The 18,789-nt window shown below is 45.2% G+C and overlaps 1 protein-coding gene across 2 annotated transcripts in view; it reads left to right on the top strand.

Annotated features, from left to right (window-relative positions):
* The first annotated feature begins 4,437 nt into the window (after positions 1 to 4,437).
* Positions 4,438 to 18,789, top strand: part of EEF2K (eukaryotic elongation factor 2 kinase) — a 34,308-nt gene continuing 19,956 nt past the window's right edge. Inside the window, exons 1-4 of one of the 2 annotated variants that reach the window (XM_080387039.1) lie at positions 4,438 to 4,573; positions 11,984 to 12,308; positions 15,985 to 16,085; positions 18,232 to 18,292. In XM_080387039.1, the coding sequence (XP_080243165.1) occupies positions 12,063 to 12,308; positions 15,985 to 16,085; positions 18,232 to 18,292 (408 nt within the window). In that variant the 5' untranslated portion in view covers positions 4,438 to 4,573; positions 11,984 to 12,062. Of the gene's footprint in view, positions 4,574 to 11,983; positions 12,309 to 14,153; positions 14,586 to 15,984; positions 16,086 to 18,231; positions 18,293 to 18,789 lie in introns of those variants that run through there. The other variant, XM_080387040.1, reaches the window with a different exon arrangement.

The raw sequence follows: 18,789 nt of genomic DNA, 5'->3' as shown, positions 1-18,789 counted from the left end.
TGCAACTAATTTCTAAAGCATCGCAATCCTACTGAGCAACGCCCTGCATTAGCTAAAGTGAACCATGTGCTTTTAGAATTAACTGTTAATGGGCCTAAAGCAGGTGGGGTCTGGAAGTGACCACTCCCTGCTCCCCGGCTGCTCATGCTGCCCCTTTTCCAGCCTGTAACATGGGGAGGGAACCATGGAGAGCATGGAGCTTGGGAGACAGTGCCGGGGAAGAGGCAGGAGTTCCAGGGGGATCAATGGCGGGGGGCGGGTGTAACCACAGATGGATTTGAGAATTCCGGAGGCGCGCAGAGCTCGCTCAGCCGCCTCGGTGCAGGGCGGGCAGCAACGGGCACGGGCACTGCCCGTGGGCGCAGTAAACCCAGCACAGCACGGGAGAGCAGAACTACCGACGCTAGTAGTGGCTGGATGTGTTTCTAAGCCGAAAGGCACGCGTGGCACAGCAGCCCCTTTCCCCCGCGCATTCCACAACTTCGCACCACTCGACGTTGACGCCCGTGATCAGCACCCCCTGCACCCCGAGGCGCGGTGCGCGGGCCGCCCCCGCTGGCCGCCCCAACGGCCTCGCTGGCCGGGCGGCGAAAAGGAGCCGCCGCCGCGGCAGGGACAAAACAGCTTGGCAGCGGTGGGATTCGAACCCACGCCATCGAAATGACTGGAGCCTAAATCCAGCGCCTTAGACCACTCGGCCACGCTACCGCCTGGGTGCTCATCCGCCCTCCAGGCCTCTTTCTGCGAGGCGGCGCCGCCGCGCTCCCCACCCAGCCCCGCGCGTCGCCCACCCGCTGCCTGCGCTATCACGACGCCCTCCGGCGCGGCCGCCCGGCGCCCTCCCTGCCCGGGAAACGCAACTACTGCGGACCGCCGCGCTCGACGGCGGAGCGCTCCGTGCCCCAGGCCCCCGCCCCAGGCCCCGCCGGCCCCCCGCGCCCGACAGGTGGCGCCGCTGCCGCACGCCCGGAGCTGGCTGCACACGTGTCCCGGCCGCCGCCCGCGCTGACCCCCGGCCGCCGCCTGGGCAGGCCAGAGCGCGGCCCTCGCCCTCCCCTGGGGCCCGGCCGGCCGCCAGGGCCGGCCCCCGCCTCCTCCTGCCCCGCTCCCCCGGGGATCAGGCCGTCGGGCCGCGCCTCGGGGCGCTCTGACCGCGGCGGGCGCAGGCCGGCACCGCGACAGGCGCTGTTCCCCGCGGCGGAGCGCTGCCCCTCCGGAGGGCGCGGACCCCGGGAGGGCGCGGACCCGCTGCCCCAGGGTGCCCACGCTGCGGCCACGCAGTGAGGGCAGCCCTTTGCGGGTGTCTCGACCCGCACACAGTCCTCCACCTCCCAGGCAGGACCCCCTGCCTTCACCCCTGGCTTCTGCCGGCCCCCCCGGCGCAAGCGCAGCCGGCCCGCCGTGGGGCTAGCGGCCTCCCCGCCAGCGGCTGGCTTTGGCAGGACAGCGGCCCCGGCTGCGCCATCTCCCCGGGCCAGAAGGCCCCTGGCTGCCTGTACCGCGGTGCGGCTCAGCATGGAGCGGCAGAGGCCGGTGGCAAGTGCAGCTGGTGGCCAGGGCTGCCTGCCTGCTGCTGGCCCTGCCGCCCCGCAGCCTGGCTTACCTGCTGCTGCCAGCACGGGCATGGCGTGAGCCATGCTACTCCTGTCCACTTCGCTGGGGGAGCTGGGTTTGGCAGCCGGGGCCAGATTCAAGCTGTTGCTGGCGAGCAGAAAAACCGAATTATCTTACTCTGGGAGGCCTGCAGGAGGAATTTGTATAATTAGTTTGTGGACAGAGCTAAAACATTAGGACTAAATGCAGTGGAATTAAAACAATACAGAGAAATTGTCTACCACTGCTCTTCCCATAGGAAGTCATCCACTGGTGCTCCAAGAAGTTTTATGCATGCATACTATACACACCTACCATATGGCTGAAGCGAGGTTTATGACCAACTGGATTTACCTTGTAGGAAGGGACTGGCACAGGAGTGTATAGGCACAAATTGTCAGAGAGTTAATTGATTTACAGGCAATTTTTCATCTGCATTTTCAAATGAATGCAGAACAAAATTGCTCTGAAGTTAGTGTTGTCTGGGGCGTGCTTTCCTTTTTCCTTTCAAAAACCACAGTTCCCTAGAACAGCAATTTCTAAACAACCTCATTTAACACAAGCATGCTGGAACTTTACAGGCTTCAGTGTCTCGGAAAATATATGTATGCATTGCTGAATGTACAAAATGAACAATATACTAGACATGCAAGCCACTAACTTCCTAGGTTTCCATTTTAAATTTATTTTTTACTATTTTCAAACAAAAAAAAAAGTTATTCAAACTCCTTAAGTGTTAAGAATACAATAGGTAACGTCTAAATAGAAAACTAAAACTAGAAGATGCAGCATGTCTGGGCTAATGTCTAATATCAATATACATCTTTAGCATTTCTTCAAATGCTTTTTTGTAGTCACCAGCTGTTCTTTTAAGAAAATGTTACAGAGAAGCCCCAGGCTTAATCTGGAAAATAAGTATGCCCTTGCATATGGGTACCAGAACTGGCTTATTTTAAAGCATGAGAAATGTGTAGCTCAAGATGGTATAACCTAATTATGTTCCTAATATAGCAGAACACTCTCCATGAGGATATATAGCATCATACAGCTGTATGCCACTGGTTGCCTTTTAGTCCACAACAGCGTTGTGTGTTTGCGTGAGTTTAAAGCCAGTTACTCTTGTGACTTGTTCTGTTGTGCTCAGGTACCATGCCGGTAACAGTATTCCAGTGTTATCAGTAGCCTGTGTTAGCAGATGGTTACTTTTTTTAACCATTATCAACAAATTTTCATGCAGTGGGAACCAGACATCTGGCTTCCACCAGGCCTTCAGAATTAATTTGACAAGTCTGCCCCCTTCTCAGGCCCTGCTGCCAGGCATCCTGATGGCAGCCCTGCTGGGTGCTGCTCTCCCCAGGGAGCTCAGCTGGGCTGCCTGCAGAAACGAGAAAAGGTGAGATGCACATTCTGGTGCTAATGGGGCAAAAGCGCTCAGTTTTCGATAGCTGTTAATATTTACAACAGTGATTTGCAGCTGGGCTATTAATAGCACCTCAGAGATTTTCTGCACAATCCACAAACATTGTAAATGTGTTGAATTTGAGCTTAAACTCTGCAGGAATTTGAGGCTACCCAGAAATGTGCCTTCAGGAAGCAGCATTGAAAGAGGGGTCAGTCAAGTCTCCACTTAACGTTATCAAAGGAGCGCTGCGCCCTCAGCATAGTGCTGGAAATCACTGCCAAAATGTCAGGTACCCTTGAACTGCAGACAGCGTTCCTGCACACACATGCTGCTCCCTCCAGTGCCTAAACTAAAATGCAGTTTAATCTATGCAAGTAATGGCAGTAGCAGGCAGGTGTTCCTGGCAGAGAATCAGAGCATCTGCTCAGTGTGTTTTTAATTAAATATTACTAATCTTCCTCCTGAAGATTATCTCAGCACTAGCATTGCAGCAGCATTTATCTCTCTGTTGCCTTCCTCTTTGGAGAGCACAGGGATTGTGCATTCTTCTGTCAGTGCTGTCACAAGTGGCAGTCACAAAGGATACACTCACATCTTCCAGTCTCGGTTTTATAACCCTTACTCATGGTAAAAAGCACTAATGAGGATTATTTACACAAGAGGGAGATTCAACAACAGTCAGAAGTGGCCGGCTCTTTGCAGGCTTCCAAGCAATACAATTCAACCAGAACCTATTTACATTTATTTCCATGTAACCCATGAAAGGATAAGGAGTTTGTTTAAATTTCCCACAATTTGCAACTTGAGAGAAGAGCTGAAACATAAGCGTTTTCAACCCAGAAGGCCAGTGTTTCAGGAAGAATGCTAATGTGGGTGCTTTGAGGAAATATGGTCTTTGGAACTTGCATTCTGATGCATAATTCTGCCATTTTTCACGGGGAAGTGGAGCACTGTGCCATTTAATTTAGCTGACGAGGCCAAGCTGAAGTGCACAGCGCCCCCGAAGGCCCCCCCCCCAGCCTACTCCCTCTGCCTTCCCCCTGTGCTGGGGTCCTGGAGGGCTGCCGTGCAGTGGGCCTTTCCCCTGGAACCACCTGCCCAGGGAAACCCACCTCTTGGCTCCAAATCCAAAGGAAGGAGAAACGAAAGGAAGCTCAGGCGCGGCTCCCGTGAGCCGCGCTCCGAGCCCTGGCTTCACGCGGGTCTCCAGCGCACCCGCTTCCCCCTTGCCCCGGGATCCCTACATTTCTAACACCTAACGCTGCCAATCGGGGAGTTTCTCCTCACATTTTCATAGGTTTCCTCACAGGAATACAGTACCGGGGGACTCCCGCCGTCGCTACGAGCGGATGGCGCCCGCCCCGCGCAGCCGCTGAGGGGAGGGTGAGGTGCCGCCCGCCCGCGCGCTGGGCGGGAAAGCCGCGGAGGCGGGAGGCGGTGGCGGCGTTGCCTGCCTCCCCTCAGCAGGGCGGCTGCGCGCCCGCCTGCCGTGGGCCGGGCAGCGGCGGCAGCGGAATCGCTCGGCAGCGGAATCGCTCAGCACCGGGCCGGGCGGCGGGGCTGCGCCGCGCTGAGACGGTAGGTGCCTTCACGGGGCGGGGGCCGACAGCGGCGGGGGGTCGGGTCCGCCGAGGCTGCTGGCGGCGCGAACGTACCGAGGGCGGAATGGGCGTTTTTAATTACAGAAAACGATGACTGGCTTGGCGGTTCGAGCTTGTAAAGGGCCGGTGGCCAAGCCGTGAGCTTATGAGGTGACCGAAAAATAACCTTATATAGTTGTTGTATTGGGCAGCACTCCTGCACTTTACGCCTGGAGGTAATGGCTCCATCCGTATATGTTACTAGGACTGTGCAGTTAATTTTAGGGCACACCGAATTTAAAAGTGTGGAAATACTGTTTGTAACTCTAGAATCGGGGCGGGGGGGGGGGGGGGGGAAGGTCGTGGTGTGTGGGGGGCTGCAGGCAGGGTGGCGGGCTGCTGGCAGGGTGACAGGCCGGACCCCTGGCAGGGTGACAGGCCACGGGCAGGGTGATGGGCCAGCCAGCCGTAGGGTGACAGGCTGGACCCCCAGCGGGGTGACAAGCTGCCAGTGGACAGGGTGACAGGCCACCGGCGGGCAGGGTGACAGGCCGCAGGCAGGATGACAGGTCGCTGGCAGGGTGACGGGCTGGCTCCCCTCTGGGACTGATCGTGTTTGGGTAGTTTTCCAAATGCCTCTGTAGGCGTACAGCATGGGTTCAATTAACAGCGCGGAGTACTGATCTTACAGAAAGTCGGTGATTGTTACTTGTTCGGTGCGTTAAAAGCCAGTTGAAATGACAGGGCTATTAAAGACAATGGAAGGACATTTTCAAGTTATCTTGAAAGTTCCTTTTATACCCTTGTGTTCTGGCTGCTGCTAACATAGTATTTGCTGGTGTGTTTGGCTTAGAAGGGTGGACTTGGCTTAGAAGGGTGGACTTGGCTTAGAAGGGTGGACTTGGCTTAGAAGGGTGGACTTGGCTTAGAAGGGTTGTTTCTGTGCCTTTATCGCTTGCAACTCTAAAATCCATTGGCATGTTCGAAGCTGCAGTGTGGTTCCTTGCACAGGGTTTTGAGTCTCAAATGCTTCGTACTCTGGGCTGGCATAGACGCACTCTCCCATTTGCTTCATGAATTTTGCATTGCTGCTCTTTAACACGCTCAGGCAAGTGCCATGTGTTATCCCAGCTGTGCTTGCAGACAAACTGAATGTCATTTGTGTCCTGCCGTTTACAGTGATGACACACTGGAAGGGACCTGAAGTAAATGCTTACCATTAGAAGATCTGTACTTGGTAAAACCAAGTTTGTCAAAAGTAGCAGTAAGCTGAGACATCTCTTTTTTTAATCTTGTTTTTTATCACAGCTGTTAACCTTGACTCACTAAACCTGTTTTCTTGCCGGTATGCAGTGCAGATGGGAATAGATGTTTGTGTCACAAGGGTCAGCTGGGTGTTTGGAAAGCGCAGTAGTTCTGAACGTGCTATGGGATGTTAACATAGCTAGTGGGATTGTTCCGGACCATGTTATATAGTTTTGTGTCTATAGTTTCTAAAGATGATAATGGTACTTTGTAAGGCACACAGACTGCATAGTTGTTGAGGTTAAATTTCAAGTCAGTATTTTATAAGAATGTTAATCTGAGAAGTGATTTCTCTCTTAAAGAAAAAAACAGCTTGCTACTGTTACAGGTATCCTACTAGATGGCTTTAGCTGATGGTGGTATTAAAAAGGGATTTAGTATTACACCAGTGAGAGCTGGGTCATTCTTGCTTTAATGCTTCTTTACAAGAGAAGATGGGACTTCTGTTCTAGGGTAGTTCCTGTTCCCCTGTCCTGTGCTAAAGAGGGGCAAAGGGCCGTTTCTGAGCTGAAACAGCCACTAAGAAGTAGTGGGAGATGCTCCAGTTGTCCCTTCCTTTGCTCACTAGAGCATTCCTATAGCTTAGCTCTTTGGGATGAATTAAGGCAGGTTTTGATGCTGAGGCAGCTGTGGGGCCTTGCTCAAGGGTCCCACCAAACCCAGCAGTGTTTTGTAACAACAGATACCTACAAGAAACAAATCATATTCTGACAGCACTGTGATGTGAATTTCCCCCTCTGTTTATCTGTGTTTGCATATGCACTGCATGTGACAACACAGTGGATTGTCCTTGCAACACACCTGCTTCTCCTGGTGGTGTGACTCTTGGATATAAAGAGAAGAGGAGAAAAGTACTTTAGACAGGCATTGGAAAACCCCAAAATTAATAGACTTGAACAGATTTAATAACCAACTGTATCATAAATTATCTTCATTTTGAATCACGTAGTACAAAGTTGATTAAAAACATGGAATAAATTTTCAAAGTGGATTGGAGTGGGTAGTTTAAATTATAGGTTGTGTGTGATAATGCATGCTTGTAGGCTACATCCTGTTCAGTCTGCCTCCCTTTGCTGCTTAGCCCTAGGAAAGTTTCTGTGGTTCATATTAAAGGCTAGATGATCAAAACATAGCAAAAATAACAGCAATTCCTAGATAGTACAGCTTTATGCCATAATGTAAAAAGTAGAGAATATAAGATGTGGGATGAAGCTCAGGCTTTTTTGTAGGGCTTTTTGTTGAATAAACTGTGAAGTTTAAAGTAGTGTTTATGTAGTTTAAAGTTTGATTATTGAATTCTGTTTCAAAGAGCATGCTGTGTGAGGGCAGTTTTTAGTTAATACGCTTCCAAAGTAAACACCGCAAGTCCTTTACAAGAAGTGTGATTCTAAGAAAAACACAGAGAGTTTAATAAACACCATTAGCTTTAAATACAAACTGATTTGTGTGATGATTTTCCATTTACACAGCAAGTCACAGGGATCATGAATGTTTGCAATCCTTGCTGCATACACCTGCATTCTTGTTGCTGCTTCTTCTCAGACCCAGTGGGTCTGCTGATGCATGTGCGACTGCAGCAGTAGAAATGAGTGCAGGACAGCAGTTGTGGGTAATGAGGCTAGTCCGGTGCTACAGTATATCCTGGAGTTAGTCCCAGATTTGAAGCATCGTTTTACATCTGCTGTTTGTGTGTGCTGACAAGTAGTAGAGGTTAATGTTCTCGAATACTCATTAGACACTGCTAAGATGATCTCAGTAAAAATGAGGGTAAGGTAGTGGCAGCTGAGGATACCTTCCCCTTCCAGTTATGTGCTACTGCCTCTTTCCCAAAATTACAGCTGTCATGTAGTCTTTGCTAGAAGAGCTGGTCATATGCATGCTCCAAATCTGCTTTGGTGCAAAGTCAGATGAGTTGGCTCAGACCTCTTTCAGCAGTGGTTTGCTGTAGGTGATGCTGCCTGATGTAGGTGGAGTGCTGGTATTACCTGTGGTGCTAGCTGAGCTGTGAGAATGCTACCACCATTAGAAAGGCAGTAACCAACAACATAATATTGCTGGTGAAAGCTGCCATACAATAAGGCATTGTTTCTGTGGTGACCATGTTTTGGTAGCCATGGTGTAAGACCTGCAGCTATGAATACTGCTGTAGGAGTGTATCTATCTGTTAATATTTAATGGAGAAAGAAGGCTGAATATGCACAGGGCTGAGGACTAACAGTGAAGCAAAGCTGCAAACCTTCTTCTATAGTTGCCTTTTTAGGCTAGCTATGTGAAAATCCCTGATTTAGCTGGTTGGGTGAGGTTCCTCTAGAGCTAAGCTATTGATGGGACACTTAGAAGTGTCTGCTTGAAGTTGCATGTTGTTGCACAGCCAGTGTTGGGGCCAAATTTTGAAAATTCTAACTAATCCTCTCTTTTGTAGGTGCAGGTATTTTCAAAGTATCTATGTAGACTTCCACCTCTTGCAAGGGCTTTGATCATTACTACATTTCATTTTTCTAGCTTGGAAAACAAATGATACTTCCATTAGATAGATGTCGTAAGTAAGGGTGATACTTATATAATATTGAGAACAAATTAAGTGCAATACTCTGTAAGCTCAAATAGTTGTTTTCAGGGCTCCAGGACCAAATGTCTTTTAAGCTCTATCTCATGTGAAACAAATGAATATATGCTGCTTTGTGTAGTCTACTTCTGCCCTCTAATCAAGAACAAAACAAGGCAGACCTGTCTGTAATGCTCACAGGACCCATTTGGACAGCCAGCAAAATTCAGTGGCAGACTTGCCAGCAAATATTTGTTTAAACTTGGCTCAATCTGTGTGAAGATTTGTATGATTATTTTGCATTCATCTAACCCTTTCCTGTTTTTCATGCAGCAGAGCAATGTGAATAATCAAAGCTAAAATGAAGAGAAAATGTTCCTATTAATTGGAGTGTGCCTGGAAGTTTGTGCTTGTGCTACTGGTTTCCAATTGCTTCAAAGAAAATACTCTTAAGCACTGGTTTAAGAGCCATGATGCAGTTAGTACAGCCGCTTTATTATTCTTAAGGAGGAAAAGTACAGTAAAATCAAGCAGTAGCCCTGTCCCTTGTGTGTCTGTCCCTTTCCAGCCTTCCCGTGGGTAAGCCTATGCTGGCTTTTTATTCTAATCAGAGAAGTGCTTCTGAAGGGAGTCTCCTGATCATTTCAGCTCATTGCACTTTGAGTCATGTTGAAAAGCAGTCTCAGAGCTGGCAAACTAAACTCCTTGTACATGAAACTTGAGAACGTAGTGCAGCCACTGGTGGTATCCACTCCCTGAGATCGGACTAGGGTTAGTCTGAAGTAAATCCCTGAGAGGCGGATGGTGAGGATGTCAGACTCTCAATACAAACCGTCCTGCTCTTCACACCTGCCCCCAGTTCACCGCAGTATTTGTGGTGTGGAGGAAGCTGTGCTGTGTTGGTGCCCACTGGGTTCTTGCCCAGGTGTTGCATTCTCCTGGTCAGTTTTAATGAGTCAGGTTATTCTTTTCTGTAAGCTTGGCTGTGATCAGATTTGCCGATGGACCTCAGAATTGAATAAAAATGCAACAAGAAACAGTGGAGTGACCTGGAAAGCTGCAAGCAGGATACAGTTATAGGGGAATCAGATGCATGTTTTACTCTCAATAGAAGAAACAATTAACAGAAGTGTATAGCAGAAAGGTAATTTCACTTTGGTCTGTGTGTTCACTTTAATGTGGTCTGAGCTTTTGATGTGATTGGGTATTAAAGTCTTTACAGAAAGTCATTAAATTTGGCAGAGACAGGTGTTAGAGACTTCAGGAAATGACTCTGAAACCTAGTGATAGTGCAGTTAATGAGAATAGCGTTTCGGAAAATGTGAGCTGTGACCAATTATAAATACATGTGATAGGGGCGGATTATTGTTCTGTGAAGGTTTCTTTGCTTTTCAAAGCAGCAGCGCATATTAGATGAATCGTGGACCTGCTCCACTCTGGCTGTTTGTATCTTCCTCAATAGCTGGAAACCTCCGTAGATGTGTACTTGATCACGTGAGTGGGCTCAGCAGGAAAAGGACAAGAGTTCAGAGGAAGAAAAGAGCTTTAAGTGCAAGAGTGTCTGGGAAATAGCCTGGCAGTGTGGAAAAGGAGCCTCAGCTATGGAGAAGCACTCTGAAGCAAAGGCACCACGCTCAACAGGAGGCAGGGATGCTGGCAGGTAGCAGCTGTTTCCTACTTGGGCATATATCCCTAGCCTTCTGCTTGGCAGCATATGTTATACATGATGGACTAAAATGAGCTTTTGCCCAGAAGATGTAAAGTTACCCTATTCTAGGGGTGTCACAGCCACCTGCCCCCTTGTGTTTCAGAGGCCTCTTTCCTGAAGCTGTGCTGTGGGGGGGAAGGGGAGACTTAAGGTCTAGAAACGGGCAACATACTGCTGAAAGTAAATGTTGGTGTCCTACTGCTGATGGCTCTGGACTGTAAAATGTGGAAGAATACAAACTGTTTGCATCTGTATGGCTGGTAATGTGTGAAAGACACAATGCTGACCTTCTGTAGCTTGGGACTGTAGGAATTTAGTTTTGAGTTGTGCTGAATCATCACAAGCTGTTTCTAAGGTGGAGGCTGTTGGGCATGTTCCCACTGCAGTACCTCCAGGAGTGAAACCCAAGTGCCAGGAAAAGTACTTCCATGATTCACTTTTTTTTATATATATATAACATATGTCTATTGCAGCAGTTGGGCTGTAGTGTCTGTGCTGTGCTCTGCCTCCCTGAAACTGGTGTCAATAATTTGGAAAAGCTACAGTAAGAGAGGAGACTTGGCAGAGCTGCAGTTCCCATACCCATATGGAACTTCCCATATTGTTTACCGTGTTTAATATTGTTTACATTGTTTAATGTGTCAGAAGACATTCTAGGTAAATATTTCACTGAGGCCACATTCTGGGTGTAGAAATAGTTGAACAGATTTTAATAAAACCCCATGACCTGCCTGTCTCACATTGTTGCTTTTACTTTCAATTTGCATAGTTTACTTCTAAGCTAGGACCCAGGAGAAGCCAAACCTTACCTATTCTGTTCTCTCACAGTCTGGCTACTAAAAAGTTGTAACAACCAATGTCAAAATCAAGCTTTCTGACTTCTTTGGAAAAGGACTGTTAACCAGGGAGAATGTTTTCTTCTTTTAAGCTCTATATAAAGCAAACACAGCTCAGAGACTTGATGCTGTTGAGCAGACATGAGAGTATCTGCTGTCTTTAGAGTTGGAAGAGGATTGTTTAGATCGCACAAGACTGGTCCAAAGTGAAATCCTTTTACAGAGTGTGAAAGACAGAAGGGTTGAAGTACTTGTTACACATACCTCCTCTTGTCTCTGTGGTCTGCTGGTGAGTGCACTTGGGCAGCAGCAGTGGCATGGCAGGCCTGCTTTTTTTGCCTCTTTTGTACTTTGTCCTTACGGGGATGTCCTGGATAGTCTGGGCAATGTGCTGCGCTTTTACTAGCATGCTTTCCACTGTGAACTGCTGGCAACAAGTGAGCTAAAAGCCAACTTAAGTCTCGGCAGCGGAGGCACAGTTTTCTATGTTGTCCTAATAATACTCCCTTCATTGGCATATATGTATGCGATATCCTTGAGAAGACTTGTATTGAAAAAAATTTAAAACCTGTCCGTAATGTTTGATGTAAAACTCCCTTGAGTTTCTAAGACCAGTATTGTGAAACTCAGCATTTCAGATAAGGAAGAATAAAAACATTCAGAGGAGGAGATAGGAGCATTAACAAATGTCAGTCATAGGCGGCAGGTGGTGTTCGTGGTCTCTCAGATTTTGTAGAACTGTTCTGTACTTGATTATTTACTTTTCTCAGTCCTGTAGCAATTTAAAAACCTTACAAATTAAAACCCAAACAAAAGTAAAAAACTGTTTGGAAACCCAGATCTAGCACTGAAGTGTTCAAAGCCACATGTAAGTATTTAGGTACTTCAGGATCATTTTTACAGAGCCATATGCAAATGATTCTTTTTCTACCAGTGTGCTGACATGAGTTTCATGCATCATTTGTTCTTTTATAACAACCCTTTTTTGTTTGTTTGTTTTTCTCTCCCACCCAGCTTCTTCCCTCCATTTGCATGTGCATTGGAGTAGTGGTTGTTTTAATCATTGCAGGAGTTAAACTGACCTCTTACAAACATGGCAGACGAAGACCTTATTTTTCGTATGGAAGGGATTGATAATGCTAGATCGACTACAGCGAACTCTGGAAATTATCTTGATGCTCATAGTGATGATGAAGACAATTATTTTATCTGTCCAATAACTGATGATCCAGTTTCTAACAAGTCTACTGGTATCAAAGTTGACAATTATTATAGCAACTTAGCGAAAACTGAGCAGTACAGTTCAAGCTCTTCTCCTAGAAACTCCTTTAGCTTTAAGGTAAGTATTGGCTCCAGCCTTCAATAAGTTTTTGGTTTTACTTAGTTGGCATGAGGCATTCTCTTAACTGCTTCATCTCTTGTAACTAACACTTCTCAACAACAATAACAACAAATCTTTTTTTTTTTCCAGACCTGCCAGTAATTCCATTAAGCCAATAGTCTGACACTGCCATGGAATTCCTTACTGTCCCTTTTGGTTCAGTGGGAGATCTTCATTTAGCGATCTTTGATCTAACAAACAATTCACTGCTATTATGATTAAACCATTTAAAAAGCAATATGGTGATTGGGAGGTTTGCAAGATGATACTTGTAAGCTAAATTGGGACCTGGCAGAAGATACTTTATTATGGATTTTGCCGAGCAGAGTTAACAATCCATAATGTTTTTATTTGGACATAAAATTATAAATTATAAAATTTTTATAGAGAGAGGGTTTTTATAGACGTTTAGGTTATAGCTCTTTCTGGGGCAGCTTTTAACATGTTGACTCTTGTGCTTGGGCATGAAGTGTAACACCAGCAGTAGTTCCTGACAGTGTACTTGAGCAGTGTCTGACCTTTTTGAAATGAATGGCAGTCACAACATTGCAGAGAGGTCAAAGGGGATGTAGATGGTGTGTCCTTGGCAGTGTGTCCTGTTCCACTCGGCTGGCTCCCTTTGCACAGATCAGGTCAGGGAATGGAGCCTCAGGAATGGAAGTGAGTCACTCTATAGGTTAGATATTCCAAATATGCACCATTTGTGGTAAACTGACATGTCTCTTAGATTTTGTCTAGACTAGGATTTAATATATTTTATTAACACACTTCTTGTTATAAATATTAACATCTGTTTAATAGATACTCTAAAATCTTGGTTATGCCTAATGCATGCTTTATTTCTGGAGAGATACCAGAGGGTTTATTTCAGTCAGCTGGCATACTAAGTAACTCATTAAAAGTGAAATTGTCTTGTCTGCAGTAAAATTTTTACCAGGGCTAGTTAATAGAAACATTGAAAGGTAGATATTCCTAAGGAAGGTGAAGAGTAAGTATAGACGAGAGGGCAGATTTTAGTGTGCGCTGTACCAAGCAAGTTAAGACCTGATAGGGAGCTTAGTCTTCTTTTGTGTGTACATTTTAGCATGTACTAAATACTTGCCTCTGGGTTTGCAGTGTGAGTTCTGAGTCATGTGGCCTGAGATAAAACTGATGAGGACTTAGTAAGGAGGAAATAATTGCTATTTCTTAAGTTATCATATTGTTTCTGCAGAATACATGTGCCCATGCTTTGGTGTCCACAATGTCTAGTTTGGCATTTTAGCCCCTATCACAGATAAAATGCATTGAGTTGAGATGTGGAGCCAGCAATCTCCTTCTGCTGCTTAAGCTGCAGAAATGTTGGACTTCCAACACCATGAAGCAGACAGCCAGGACTGATAATATCTTAAACCACCACAGCCTGGTCTAGTCAGAGTCTACCTGTCGGACCCCAAAGCTAATGGCAGTGTGGGCTATTGATAGTTGCTATTAAGTCTCTGCCTTTAAACAGGACTCAGCAATGTTTAATTAGCTAGTTAATAGACAGGACTCTTTTAATGCATGTTTTCCAATTTAAAAAAATTACCAACTTACCTCAGTAGGTTTGTTTACAAATGTTCTAAGAATGAACTTAAATCGAAGAGTGGCTTTTCAGTGGAATTTTTAAAAAAAAAAAGTTAACAAAGAGAACAGAGACTCTTTGCCAATCATTTGTCTTATCACGTATATTTTCCTACTTTTATGTTTCTCATGCATCCTTTAGAATGACACACAGCATCGTTCTAAGATTGGCTCTGTGGTTGACCATAGTCGGGTAGGTCAAAAAGAAAATGTGAACACCATCTCTAATAGTTGCATTAAGATTTTTTGTGGTGTGGTTTTTTTTTTCCTTTTATGGCCTTTTTTTGTTCATTATTTTATTGTCTGGGAGAACTGCTTGCCTCAGTCTATAAAAGTCATCAAGTCAAAACTGGAAAAGATATCTGTTGAATGAAATAATACCCATCTTTAGATCTCTACTCTGAAATATCACTTCTTTTAAAGTGCGTATCTGTAGTTGTTTCTTCACAGTGTTCCCTACTGTGGACGAGAATAGAATGGATGCAAGACATCTGCTTAGTCTGTATGGCAGCCATGTGCCTACAGCAGCAGAAAAACTGCACTGTTAGCACCGTTTCCACGAAGTCCAGCTTCTGTTTGTTTGAAGATTAGAATACAACTTTTGTACAAAGCACCTCACAAGATCAAGCACAAGTAATTGATTTACTTAAATCATTACCTAGCATGGACACATACCACCTTTTGGAGAGGGACCCTACTCAAGAATGATTTGATATAGATAACTGACCAAGCAATTCTACTTGTTTCTGTCTCTTCCTATTTCTTTCATATATATCCAAGTATGGAATTCCCCAGTTCCATATGAAATGTGTATCATCACATGATCTGAGGCAACTTCCTTTTCTTATGAAACATGTATGAAATCTTTTTCAGTATGTCTTTTAAACTTGTTTCATTTATTGTAATACTGTGTTCATTTTGTAGTTTTGTTGTCAGAAAGGGGAGCATTTAAGTTGTTTGCAAGATATGAAGAACTACAGCTGAAATGAACAATTTAAAAGCTCAGCTGCTTCAGAAACTTGCTTGATGTCATTGCTAACGTGAATTTACACTGTATTTTTAAAAAGTTTTGACATAGATTTCAATTCAGAGAATTTAAAGAAAAAAGAAAAATAAAAAAAAAATAAAAAAAGAGAATTAAAAAAAGCCAACTAATATTGTAAAAGTTACTGTTTCTGCATACCTGAGATTCAGAGAGACAGTAACAAAACCTCAGACCACAGTATTTCTTTACTAGTGGGGGTGCAGTGGCCTTTTCTCCTGCTCACCTTGCAGAAGGCATTTGAGACATCACAGGATGATATCTTCAGTTCTCTCGGAACAGTACAGTGTAAAAAGAGGGAGATCAAAATGTTAAGTGAAAGCATCTAAATTGGCTGGTAGAGGAAGTTTCTTTATATTCCAGAAAACTCCTTTGGTATTTTTACTATTGACTTGGTGGAGATTGAAATAGCTACTTGTCTGGAATTGTTATAATCATCCATTTTTACAACATTCTAATTTCTTCTTTCCTATGCTGAGCACAGTTTGGGGGCCTTGGGTTTATTTTGCTTTGTTCATATTGCTCTATTGCTAATGGACTTTTTTATGCTTACACATATGCATACACACAACAGCATATGCTGTTAGTTACAAAAAGTTAAAAATCAAACCAATAAAAGTGAGTTAATGTCCTCTAGGTGTGCCTTATCACTATTTGCAGTGTATGTTAGAGATATTTGCAAATTACAACAGGTCTTACAAATTGTATTTGGGATATACTAGACCAGATTCTGTTCTCAGTAACTTTACAGTGGTGCAGATTAAACTGAGGCCTGATGCTTTATATTTCTGAACTGTGTTTCATTATACTTAAAGCTATAAAACATCAGAGTGGTCTTCTGTACTGCTTGGTCAGTGCTCTGAAGAGTGCTTTGGGGGCTTATGTAGTTGCATATCTTTGTAGCATTGGGATCCTGATGTGCTCTACAAAATGCTGTTGTTGTGAGTTGCTGCTGATTATAAATAACCTGCCAGTTTGTAACTTCTTCAGGAAACCTGGAAACATGCTATTCAGAAAGCCAAGCACATGCCTGATCCGTGGGCAGAATTTCATCTTGAGGACATTGAGACGGAACATGCTACTCGTTACAGGTCTGTGGGTCTTTCTGCTTTTAATGCTGATGTTAAGCAGAATGTGCTGGTTTATGCAAGGACTGTGTTTGTGTAGTGCAGAATATGTGTAATTACATGAATGAAGAACTGTCAGTAATGTCCAAGGTGAGTGTCTTAACTGAATCTCCCAGGAACATGTAAATACTGCACATCATAAAAAAAAAAATATTTCAGAAAACCAGTGTCACACTCTTTCTCTCCCACCTTAGTAGTATTTATGAGTCTCGTCATGTATACAGGAAACAAGGCTGAAAAGTATTTTCTACTTGATTTATTAATGCTGTAAACTTAATCTAATAAGGAAATGAATTCCAATAAAGAGGCAGCATATTTAGTTTAAGTAGTTTAGGAAAAAAAGCAACATAATACTCTGTGCCTTTCCCAAAATAGCAGTTTCACTGTTGCCTGTTTATGCAGTATTGCTTTATGTGGCTGGAATTTAAATCCTTATAAAGCCCAGAATAGCTCAGCATGGTGTACGTGCTGAGACTGAGTTTGGCCCTTAAAGTATTCTCAGTGCTTTAGCACAGGCTTTGCCAAAACATTTACCCTACTGACACAGGTTTCTGGGTGGAAGGGGTAGGAGTTAGAGGCCAGTTAGTTACCACTTAGCATCAGTGTTTGGGGAGGCCTCCCTTCCAATCACATAATGCTGTCAGGCAGTGCTTTTCTTCCCCATAGACTGCATCTGTCCCTGGTCAGCCACACAGTCCTGAAATAGTTTGCATATTTTGAAATACAAATAAGTGATAATACTGGTTTAGGGCTACTCAAATACTTAAAAAGAGATGGCTCTGATACTCCTATCTCCAGCTCTTTTGTCTGCTGCAGACTGGGGTGGTACAGAATATATAAGGGGACATATGGGTGTCTGTATGCATGAAGTACTTGGTGCAAGTCAGGGGAAACAGGCTGGAAACAATCATATGTTGGTGACTCAACCACTGTGGTTGTCGATTTGGCTTTTACTGTGTTGGGAATTAAGGGGTGGGGAGTCTATATTATCATAGGGTTGTGCAGACTTGCTCCTCCCTTTGTGCAGTGTTGGGCAGTTCTTGGCCCTGCTGCTTTTCACAGCCACAGTTGGTGCTGCGTTCTGCTCACATTCTCTGCAGCCCTGTGGCAGATACCCAGCCAGAACCAGGTTTCTGCAAGCACAGGGTTGGAGGAGACAACCTGTCCAGTGTGTAGGGCATGGTAAGGCTCTTTCTGCCCTGTCATGGTTTAATCCCAGCCAGCAATTAATTACTACCCAGCTGCTCACTCACTCCCCACACAGTGGGATGGGGGAGAGAATCAGAACTCGTGGGTTGAGATAAAGACAGTTTAATAGTTAAAGCAAAAGCCATGCACACAAGCCAAGCAAAACAAGGAATTCATTCACCACTTCCCGTTGGCAGGCAGGTGTTCAGCCATGCCCAAGAAAGCAGGCATCCATCATGCATAATGGTTACTTGGGCAGATAAATGCCATCACTCCAAATGTCCCCCTCTTCCTCCTTCTTCCCCTGGTTTTATATGCTAAACATGATGGCATGTGGTATGGAATATCCCTTTGGTCAGTTGGGGTCAGCCATCCCGCTGTGTCCCCTTCCAAGTTCTTATGCACCCCTAGCTTACTCACTGATGGGATGGTGTGAGAAGCAGAAAAGGCCTTATTGACTCTGTGCAAGCATGGCTCAGCAATAATGAAAACATCTCTGAATTATTAACACTATTTCTAGCACAAGTCCAAAACACAGCCCCATACCAACTACTGTGAAGAAAATTAATACTGCCCCAGCCAAAACCAGCATGTGCCCCTAGTGTAACGCCTAGGCATCACGGAGGAGATTTCACGTCAAAGCAGATAAAGCCTAAGTTGTAGTGTTGCAGAAGTTTTGCTTCTGTAGTAGGATCTGTTCATTGTCAACAGGATTCAGTGTCTTTTCAAAGAGCTATACATTTTCTTTTCCACCTGAAGTAAAGAGGGGAGGAGTGTGGTAGAAAGACAGGAAGTTTTTGTGTTGGAGTGGCAGCAACGCTTTGTAACAATCAGCCAGAGATAAGGAAGGATAGGCACTGGGGGTGGGAGGATTTGGGTTCCCTCTGCATTTTTCTAAGAGGTACATCTCCTGATTTTGCAGGTACAATGCAGTTACTGGGGACTGGGTTGAAGATGAAGTCCTTATCAAGATGGCTTCACAAGTAAGATCACTCTGTCCTTCATATTTATTAGCAGCCAATTTCCCACTTACTTCCTGTTACTGAATAGTGGCAGCAATATGTTTTCCTCATACAGAAGTTTTGAAGTCTCAGTGTAGTTCTTTTCTCCTGCCTTTCTTTTTCCTCAGCTCATCCAGTATGTTTTGGTGTCCCAACAGCTTTTTCTCCCCAGACTAGAGCAGACCATGGAGTCAGCCCTTCCCCATCAACAACATGAGGTTTTTGTTTGCTTCCCAGTGACCTCCCTCCCATTTCCTGCTGGCCTCATCTCTCTGCCTGCCAATAGTCCTCTATGTTGAGTGCTTCCAAATAATTTCTGCTCATAGGACGAACACAGACTGAATTTTTGATATGTGAGGGTGGAAGCTACTGTTACTTTGCAGTTAAATCATGGAGTTAGTGGTGTGTTGGAGTCACAGAATCATAGAATGGTCAGGGTTGGAAGGGACCTCTGGAGATCATTTAGTCCACCCCCCTGC

The sequence above is a fragment of the Falco punctatus genome (assembly GCF_963210335.1).
Source record: "Falco punctatus genome assembly, chromosome: 4".
NCBI lineage: Eukaryota > Metazoa > Chordata > Aves > Falconiformes > Falconidae > Falco > Falco punctatus.
Note: the sequence above shows the minus strand (reverse complement) of the source record. Positions and strands in the feature narration are given on the sequence as shown.